This window comes from Dysidea avara, chromosome 1, assembly GCF_963678975.1.
Source record: "Dysidea avara chromosome 1, odDysAvar1.4, whole genome shotgun sequence".
NCBI classification, from domain to species: domain Eukaryota; kingdom Metazoa; phylum Porifera; class Demospongiae; order Dictyoceratida; family Dysideidae; genus Dysidea; species Dysidea avara.
In genome coordinates, this window is record NC_089272.1 from 64,711,510 (window position 1) to 64,722,500 (window position 10,991).

A 10,991-nucleotide genomic window follows, 5' to 3' on the forward strand; every position below is an offset into this window, starting at 1 on the left:
GCTCCTGAGGAATCCAGCCACTAGCACTAGCCAAATTGTCAAATGAGTCATAAAATAGACACTGATATAGTACAGTTGGCAGACTATGGTGACAGCCAAGATGTTGAAGAAATGGAAAGGTTAGCTACTGGAAATGTCATAAAGAGCAGTGGCTGTGGTATAAAGATTATTATTAAACTGACAAGAATGGAATTTGGATGAAGTTATATTTCTGCAAGTGGAGATGTGAAAGGTGGGAGCAGATCTGCTTTCTTAGGGCATCCCACCACCTCTGTTGAGCTGTTCTTGGCAGAAAGCCATTCTTGTTGACTGTTGAGTTGAATATAATTATAACAGTATAAAAATTGTACTTAAGTTTTTTTTTAAATTAATTATAATGTGGAAGTAAAAAAATTAAAATGCTTTGAATGTTTCATAAATGTGGTCTTGTTACCACCTTCATCCCTCCCATGTACATCTCTCTCTAGACACATGTAATGTTAAAAACAGGTGTTAGTGGTGGCATTTTGGTTTTTCTTTCCCAATGATTACACAATGATAGATTTCATATTCTTTTCCTAGTCAAGTGCAGTTACTTTTGCCATCTTAGACCAAATTTTTTAACTCAGTCTCCTTTAACTATGTAATTCATGTCCTTTGTGCATTATACTACCGCCTTAATGCCACATGGTGGGTGGGTGGGTCCATAATACTAGCCTGGCATACCATCTCTCTGGCTAGAAGCAAACTCTAATCACAGAGCCAGCCATACCATTGTTTGTAATAACATTTCATTTTAACAATTCTTATTGATCACATGATCAATTTACTAGACAGCAACAGGAATGAGCAATTAGAAAATGGCACAATATTATTAACATGTGTATGTAGAGTCAGTTAGCTACTAAATTGTAGTACAGGAGCTATCTGGAGCCTCCACCTCTTCTAGGATGAACCGAGACACAGATTGGTAGCCAGTGATCACTTGATAACTATCATCAAACCCTTCACACTGATCCACATACAACTCAACCATGTGATCACCAGTAGAAAATGTGCTCCCAGGTGATGGACCACCACACAACCCCGATATAGTTCCTGGTCTCCTCATGTCAAATTGTCGTGAAATAAATGCAGTGGTGAGATCTTGATTGATAGCAGCATCAATTGGTAGAGGATAAGAACACTCATTTCCATCAATGGTGAGATACCTGTAACAATACAATTAATTGTGGTATTGAGTTATCTAGTATATAGTTACCATCTCATACAGCAAGTGGAGCAGTTCATTAATCCAATATTACCATCCCAAGACACCTTCAACCATGTGTCACTTTTCTGTTTTTTGATGTTACAGCTTTGTATAGCAGTAGCATTACCAGTAGTCAGTGAGCTCATGTTATTCTCAACACATTGTTTCCAGTTGGGCCAGTAATTGGATAGTGGAGGGCTCCTTGCTGTGTGCGGGAAGTAAGCATTACAATTTGGTCATTATATACTAAACAGGTAAGTGTTTCCTAGTCATACAGTAATAGTTGTAATAGTGTAAGTAAATACTACCAGGTAATCTACTACATGTATTACTAACGTTGTGGCCATTCTTCAATGAACATTACAGTCACACCCTCCAATCCTGTGAATGCATTAAGGTTTTCATTTCCACAATTCTCAAGGTTCAACACTACAGAGTAGTTCATTCCCTTAACAAATGATCCTGACTGAATGCCTCTACACACTCCAGTGATAGTAGAGGAGCGATGAATGTTAACTGCACTGGCATTAAGTGAGTGTACAACTCCATCAATTGGGGCAGGATTACTACACTCTTCTCCATTAAATGTGATGAACCATCGACCACAGCATTCACTAAGATGACAACATCAGTGGTAACACCAGTAGTACATATGAGATGTAAATTATTCAGTTATGATACATTGTGTAGTGCAAGGATGTAGCCAAAATGATTTAGAAGGTGAGTGCTCTATCAGTCAGTATTGGGTAAATGCTCTAATGTAACAGTCTCTGACTGCTCTATTAAAGTATTGATAAATCATTTCTCCAAGACAGGCCTTAAGGGAGCTACAACACTTCATAGCACCAGTTAGGAACTAGTCATGTGTACAGAGCTAAGTGCCACATTTAACAGTCAAACTTGGAACAATTACCTAGGAAGGAATTTTATTAATTATTATGTTGTTATTGTACACTTTATTGGTAGAAATTTAGAACATAGCTCACTTGCAGTTCACAACTCTGAGGCTACCATCCCAGGATACCATGATATCTGTATCTTCTCCCACCTTAACAAATGGACACTCTGTTCTATCAATACTACCACTGTCCTTGGGATCATTGAGGTCAGGTACAGTACAGTGATGCCATACTGGATAGTACTCATCAGGCTCAGGTATGACTTGTATACTTGGTACTATTGGTAGAAATCCTCCACCAGATGAGTCACTCAGTCGAGGAGCAGTGGTTGGCATTGGTAGTTCCTCAACAAGAAAACGTGAAGTTGAAAAGAAGCCAGAAGCCAAATCAGTGATACGAGAACCTGGACAATTACTGACTTCCAGTCTTATTGAATGAGTTCCAGCTCCTGTATGACAGCATTTGCAAGTACAGAATAGTAAGTTAAACAAACTGTTTAGATTATAAGTGTGATATTGCTCAGATATAAGTTCACACTCATGCACCAGTGACAACAATTGTCAAGTTGGAACTCACTGTTTGCAAGGCTGTAAGTGCTCACTTAGAACACATTACTTTACAAGTATTGGGCACAGTTGCCATGTAAGGTAGCCTTATTATAAGTATGTACACAACTTCACCTCCAATTGAGCAATGTATTCATGAAATTGTGTAGAGGCTTCATTGGCTAGTAGATTACATCAAATTATCCACTATAGGTGTATGTACTGACAACGTTGTTTGTTATGGTGCTTTGTTTGTGATAACTGGAGAACCTGGTCACTTGCAACCATCAATTTGGACATATGTAGATCTGTCCTTGCAAACCCAAACAAATGTTTGTTGATAGGGGTACTTGTGATGAGTAAAACAGCTCAACACAACAAGTGTGTAAGTACTTCAAAGAAGAGTCCAAAAACTTGTGAGTTGGTGAGTCAAAATTGGCTTGTATCTGAGCAGTATCATATACACATCAGTTCACAGACACTACACTCAGTTTAAAGTTATTTTAATGAGTGTCAGTGTAGTGTTTCTTACCTATTGGTGCTCTAGCTGCGTCAGAACAAACACCAGTTATGGATGTTGGGAAGAAGATGGAATAAGCTGAACTGGCATATATTGTAGTCTCAATGTTAGAAGGAGATGTACATTCAGATCCATCAATAGTTACAAACCAACGAGCACAGCAGTTAGTACAACGATGTTTCCTCATGTTACCCTGTAACATGTGATATCATATTACATCATCATTACATCACTAACCTCCCATGTGATCTTCAATACTGTATGATCATCAGTTTTGTTAAACCTGATGGTTGTCAATACTCCAAGATTTCTCTCACGGTTTCTACTCAAGTTAGCATATGCCACTTGACAATGGTTGGGCTGATATGTGTAAGATGGAGGAGTAGTGGGAGATTCGGGAACTGCAGTATTCCCTATAGTGACATATCAAGCACATTATGATATAGCACAAGCTGAAATGTCATCCAAAAGACTTCTTTCCTTATACACAGCAACTAATGCACGTATACATATGGATTAGTTATGTTTCTTTGGCAACAACAAGTTTCAGTTTACTCACCACTAAAAACTATATCTAGGTTTTTGTTTCGGTATGTCTTTTTGTCATCTTCAAAGTACATTAAAGAAAATGAACTCACTCGTATGTAAATTAAGAAGGTACAAGCTGTGTACTGAACTATGAAGCATTATAGATCAGTCAAAGAAATCAGATGTTAACTATCTTCTAACTACAAGTTGAAACCAAGATTATGTGAACACTATTTTTAATTAGTATTTGAAGATAAACCATGTATAGTAAGTATATATTTGCCACGATCTCAGCTAGTAACATTATTGGCAACACCTAAATACACTCATCGTGAAGTAGACCTGACATGGTATAAATACATTGCTGTCCACTAGTTACTAGTGTTCATTAGTTACTAGTGTTCATTAGTTACTAGTGAACTTCTAGTGTATCAACTACGTGATTTGAAGATGATGACATTTCATTCATAAACTACTCATTTCTGACGACTTTCAGTCTGTTAGTTAGATGTTCACACAAGAGGCCATTCCAATCAAAAATGAAAAGTTAATTAGAACCATACAGATGATGATGTCGTCTACTAACTTGGAGACACTTCTTCAACAATAATTCGTGATTGAGTGTTCCATCCAGTGTAAGCATCATAGACATAACCATCAAATCCTGGACAATCCTTGAGGTAGAGCTGAATAAGATGTGATCCTACGACAAGACAGTAATTCACTAGCTTGTCTACAACATACTATCATGTTTCTATGGTGGTATAAACAAACTTGTGCAAGAGGCATGTAATGGCCATTTCCTTTACTCTCTAATAAACATGACAAGATGTCATTATTATGTGTCACATGACATACCAAATAATATGACCACTTTGTAAGGTTTTGTCATAGCATGTATGAAGGTGTGAGAGGATAATTGCTTATGTAATAATGTGGGAAAATTCAAAGGAACCTGCTGAGCTCTTCATTGTTCACACAAAGTTTACAGAATCAGAATCCAGTGAAAAAGCCTCCCGCCCTCAAGGTGGTTCTGCCAAAATAAACAATGTATTGCTATAATAAGTTTTATCCTACCAGGGACCTGTGAGAGAAGCCAGTTAATACAAGGATCTTGATCAAGTTAGCTAATCATGCAGTGTCCTGTTAATACCTGGGACTATTCCACTCCCCTGACAGATTAGGGCCATCAACACAGCTACATAGCATAGATCAAGGAAAGTCTAACATGGTAAGTGAACTATTGCATCACACTCAGATCAGTTATCATTATCAGGTAAGGTCTGGTTAAGTTTGTGTACAAAGCACCAACTTTGCCTAGGATATCTTTGTGTAATAATAGGATATCTTTGTGTAATAATGCCACACTTCTTCTGTATCCTTCTCAGAATTGGCTGCCTGTAATCTATACTTAATCACATGCCCTATTCAAATTCAACAGATACTAACTACACACACTGACCAGCGCTGATGTTCATTCCTCCAGCTTGTTCACACATTCCAGTAAAGTGAGAGTGTCTTACAATCAGGTAGTTTCCAGCTTGATATACAAGCACATCCACAGGTCCAGGACTACTACACTGGTGTCCATCCACAGTGAGGTACCAGTTCATACAACACACAGTACACCGAGCAATACGCATGTTACCATCCCAGGTCAGTCGTAACCAAGTGTCATCTCTCTGCTTCACTAGCCTGCACTCCTGTGTATAATACACAACACTTACAAAATGTTTCATTACTCAAGTATCCACCATCAATGTGAATAGGTTCTCAGTAACATGATAGGATTACTATTAGTTACAATTGACACATTCTATATAGTTTACTGTATACAATATCACTTACTGCTATCAGGCCATAATCCTTATCAGAGTTCAGGCTCTGATAGAAGCACTGGTTCCAGTTATCATTTGCTATTATTTCTGTCCCGTTTTCTGTACTCACAATTCCAGGAGCACCAGGTGGGCCAGGTGGGCCGGCCGGACCAGTGTCACCAGTTAAACCAATTGATCCTGCTGGACCCATGTTTCCTGGTGCACCATCTGTTCCGGGTGTTCCGGGGGTTCCGGGCAGACCAGCTGGTCCCATGGGACCTGCTTCACCTGTAATGTGCCATGGTGAACTCAACTATTAATATGGCCTGTGACCCATAGCACATACTACATATCACAATATATCACAACCAGCATAACAATAATACAAGTAGTACAATTAGTGTATAATACAGAATAAAACATTCCAGTACTATGTACTAGTATAAAGAAAATTAGAAATTTTATATTTGAGTTTGAATCATAGAAATAAAAGTAAGAAAACAAGAGAGGTCATCTATACTTGAATGGAAACCTTTTTACAGAGTATAGCCATGACTTTAGTAGAAATTAAAGTACGCACACTAGTATAGTTACAGGTGTAGATGACCTCCCTTGTTTCCTTACTTTTTATTTCTGATCCCTACCCAAATATAAAATTTCTTGATTTTACCTTATACTTGGTTGTTTACTTTTTTGTAACAGTGACTCTTAAACCAACACAAACCGCATCAAAGGAAATAATGGCACTGGCCAGACATAACATGTGCCCTGACTATCAATTACTATTTCAGTTTTGTTCCACCAATTATAAAACACTACAAATGAAGAACAGTGTAAGAAGTGCCTCTGCAATCAATGTAGTCACTACGGAAATTGCAATTAAACATGCACTCCGGTTATCAATTACTGGAGGCAATTGCTATTCTGCTTCATTTTCAGGAATGTTCTACCCGTTATACAGCCTTACAAACAAAGAACAATACGAGAACTGTCTCTTGTAACAGCCGGTTTGCACTAAAGCCATCGCATGTAACCATAAATCAACACCTTCGAGACAGTGGAGGAAGAAATGGAATACTCCATGGTGCATGCACTGTAGCCAAAGCATTTGGCTAAAAGGCTGAAGTGACGTTAAACAGAGAAATCAAGCCTGTAGCATTAAGCATAGTAAAGTTATGCTTGGCTGAAGGCATCAGTTAGTCAATTAGTAGAAAATTTAGTTGAATAAAAAATTTACTAATACCACCAAGCTGTTTTGAAGGAAAGGTGAGGCTGTTATGAGTGATGAAGGGCAAAGAAAGCCCAAACCCTACCATATAATACTACCATATACTGCATGATATCACAACAAACCCTTACCCAATACCATATATAGCCATACAAATCAGGCACAATGAAAAGTCAAACATATCAAAAGTGAACAATCTAGCTAACAACTGATAGGCACTATACTGCACTGCCTCAGTTGACATTAGCATGTTTGCACTCCACAATATGACCACAATATAACCACAATATGACTACAATGCCATTGCAATAACTATAATGCTGGTCAACCACACACCACACCACAATATATTACCTGCAGGTCCGGCAGTTCCTGTATCACCCTGTAAAATAGAACACATCATATTAATTTAATTAACCCGGCAAGCTAGTTATGAACCTAGCATAACGTTTCTTGTAGCTACATATACAATATGAAGGTTATGGTTACATGTCATGACTGAAATTACAATTATAGAGTACATGACTTTAGCCTATAATACTATTACAAATAGCTATTACATTTGGTGACAGTTAATGGCTTCTAACCACAGACAGTAAGTCACCAAACCACATGCAGCTGGTTATACAATGTCTGAAGCTCCTTCTTCACTGAACAGCATAAGAGGAAGTTGGTCACGCGTCATCATTCATCTCGTGATCTCAAACAAGGGTTGAACTAATTCAACCTTCACACCTTTTAATATTCTAAACGACAGATTTTATATCCATACCAGAACATCCCAGTACTCTTACAAGCCTTCTCAGTACAATGCGCTGTTTTCCTAGCTGTGTAAACAAGCCTTAACACAAAGAACAATGCTTGGTTGCATAATTTTACGTCATAACCCTTGACACATGACCAACCTCCTCTGGAACAGCATATAGATCATTATGGGATTCTCACACTTATCAATAATACCAACAAACTGGGTCACTTGTACAAGCTAGTTATTATATTAAAATTTTTGCCAAGTAGTTTCATTATTTGCACCCAAAGTGAACTGCCCCGGTTGCTTAGGAACTTTTGGCCCAAACAGACTGACATACAGCAGAAACTTCATAGTTATAACAAATACTTTGGGACCAACACCTATAGACTACAGTTTGTGGTACAAACTTTGAGGTTTTAAATTTGAGCTACATGTAACTTTCACTATCAACTTTCTAGGTTAGTAGCTATTATAGCTTTCTTTGCTTGCATCAATGGGTTGAATAAATGATATTAATCATGCGTAGCTGGTTAAATCAAGTCATACACTCTAGTCCATCATCTTTCGTGATATTAATTGCAGTAATTAATCTTATACAGGTGGAGTATACCAGATGTCATCAACACTTCTATGGATTCATGGACCTAAGAAAATTCATCTGCTACCAGTTAACATCCAATTAATAACTACCATACATAGCTTTTAATGGTTAACCACTGCACACATGCATGTCCAGTGCACTTAAGCTACATTGAGTTCTGTTAAAATTCTGGTTGGCCTCAGTGCTGAAAAACAGATGTTTTGCCAAAAATATTGCAATTCATCTGGGCACTTCAGGAAAAATTGATTTATAAAGGGACTGAATAGTTACAGACTATACTAAACAGCTTTCTATTCAACACCTACTGCTTGCATACATTGCTAATTGATCACTCAAATAGTTGTAGCTACTTCTTTACTGTCTATCAAGCAGATAATTGCATTGGCTGACTAGCTGGTTTGTTTAGTCTAGCAGCTGCAACTCATTCCGGGATCACTCATGTGCGCCGTCTTTGTGTGCGTAACAAAAGCTGCGAATAGGCTAGCTTAGCTACGCGGCACGCGTTGTAGTGCTTCTCTATATCCATGCTCGGTAGCAGCAACTATATAGCCGCTAGCTAACTACAAACCTTATCTCCCTTTAGGCCTTCCGGAGGTTTCATAGTGCTCCCGTCCGCGCTCATGAACTTCACATTAGCTGACGGGCCGGTCTCAAACACCAAGTCCCCATCACTCATGAATTTCAAGTTACCATCATCATCAGTAGTAATGACAGGCCTGCACATATGAACATTATAGCTATAAACGTTAGCAGTGGTGTTGCCATAGCTCACCCGTCAAGGTCCTGCGCGTGCGCTAGCAGTACCACTGCAGCTAATGTCACCAACACAGTTACCGCCATTGATCACTGCAACTACGAGGAACAGAAAATAACGACTAGTTTGTTAGGCGCAGCTGCTCTATGTGTGCAACACAACACAATGACGTAATAAAAAGTACTTCCAGAATTCCGTAAATATGCAAAGTATCCGGTGCTGTGTGTTGCTGCACTTGTAGCGCGCAGGTCCAACAGTAGAGTTGAAACGTCAGTTGAGGGCTAGTAAAATTGTATATACTGGGAAGTCAGTTCAGCTGAGGTGAAAAACCTTAATGGGGATAAAGACAGCTAGTCGCTAAGCTAGTCGCTATAGCTACATAGCTACAATTATTATTAAACTAACTACGGGAAGTGGCTGTGCCCTACTTAGGTAATTATTGCAGTTTTAATTTTAGATGCATGTGTATATATATATTATAATATTTATTTATTAAGACAAGTGAAGGTTTGTAGGACACCTGGTCCTACAGCCTGTTTAAAGTTGTTACATATATTGTATTTTCCACCTTTTCCATTCTCATTTCTGAACTAGTCTTTGTGGTCGCATGTGACCAAGATTTTCAGGATGTAGCTATATGTATTATCTCATTATTTATTAATGATGGTTTTAAAAATTCTATGGTAGTCTTTGTTAGTTCATAGGTGTTAAGGGTAGCTTGTGGAAGATGAAATGATTCAGATGATGTGTCATGTATGAAATTGAGTTCTTCAGTTTGATAGTACGGAGAGATGATTATTTTATAAAAATTAATAGTGCTATAGCCTTGATGACTGACAGTGCTGTTGTAATGTAAGAGTGGACAGCATGATGTAACACTGATCTGATATTTCTAGAGTATTCTGATAAAAACCATCAAACAGCTAGCTGTTCTGTGTAGCTGCCTTTACTAACTTGTACACACACTGCAGGAACAATGCAGCTTTGATATAGCTATAGGGCTTTTTGCAGATGCATGTGTCATGTTGTTATAGGCAGTTGAACAGCCAGTACACTATAGTACAACTGTATAGATGTGATGTACGATATAGTGGCTGGCTGAAAGCTATAAAGGCTAAGCCATGTCTATCAACCAGTTCTCTGCAGTGTACACAGAAAAACCACCATGACCATTAACAACATTAATTAAATCACATTAGTTATAAACAGTGACAATTAAATCACTGTTGCTATATCTTCACCAAGTGTTATCCATTACATCTGTGCATGTACACCCCTTACCATGTATCCAGTACTTACTGTAGCTAGTTGTAACCTTAATTTGTGGCCAGGTAACTAGTTCATAGTATCTAACATGATTATGAATATCTATCAGGTTTCTAGATGAGATAATAGTTTACATGCAGTGTAGAAGCCTACCTCATTATGAGGCTTACTATACAGTAGCACAACTACCTGGTGTTTACCCTGTCTAATGAATACACATTTCGTATTGTCTTTTTCACTGTATATATGTCATGATATTAATAAGCTTCTGCATTAGTGTCATTGAAACAGTTGTACATACTTGCCATGTTGTATTTAATAACCTCAGAGAGTTTCAATGTCACTATGCACACTGCACTTGTATGGTATCAACTGTTAGTGGTCTAATGACAGTTTCGGTGCATGTGGCCATAAGCATCTCTGATAAATTATAGCTTACAATTAACCTGTTAATGGTTTTCTGGCCAATCAAGTGGTTTAGTCTAACACAATTACATACCATATCCCTTCATTGTTATTAGTGGCTAATTACACTAATTGCATAACATTGTCATGACAACAGACAGGTTGCCATGTGAAGACCTCTAATATCCACTGATTGGTCAACACCCCATCCTGTAGTAACATCACACCTGGTGTATTAGTCACTACAGTTGGTGAATAACAACTTCAAAAATTACAGTGGTACTTGTTTAATGTCCACCTGTATAGAAAGACCACCTCTCAAATTCCACATTCCACTAGTGAGAAAGCTATATTATATCCATCTGTCTAAAGCAGACCCAAACAGTGACCAGTTTCATGGTAGTAGCTATAAGCTCTTTAGAGAACCTGAAAGAAAATCAGTACTA

The 10,991-nt window shown here is 38.1% G+C and overlaps 1 protein-coding gene across 1 annotated transcript; it reads right to left on the reverse strand.

Annotated features, from left to right (window-relative positions):
- Positions 1-768: 768 nt before the first annotated feature.
- Positions 769-9,026, reverse strand: LOC136241145 (uncharacterized). The gene is made up of 12 exons (XM_066032319.1): positions 8,893-9,026; positions 8,689-8,836; positions 7,123-7,150; positions 5,572-5,828; positions 5,186-5,426; positions 4,310-4,426; positions 3,433-3,608; positions 3,208-3,388; positions 2,218-2,578; positions 1,568-1,845; positions 1,241-1,436; positions 769-1,190 (listed from the first exon to the last, which is right to left on the reverse strand). Exons 1-12 carry the CDS (start codon positions 8,958-8,960, stop codon positions 884-886), a joined length of 2,358 nt encoding a protein of 785 aa, XP_065888391.1. The 5' UTR covers positions 8,961-9,026; the 3' UTR covers positions 769-883.
- Positions 9,027-10,991: the final 1,965 nt, after the last annotated feature.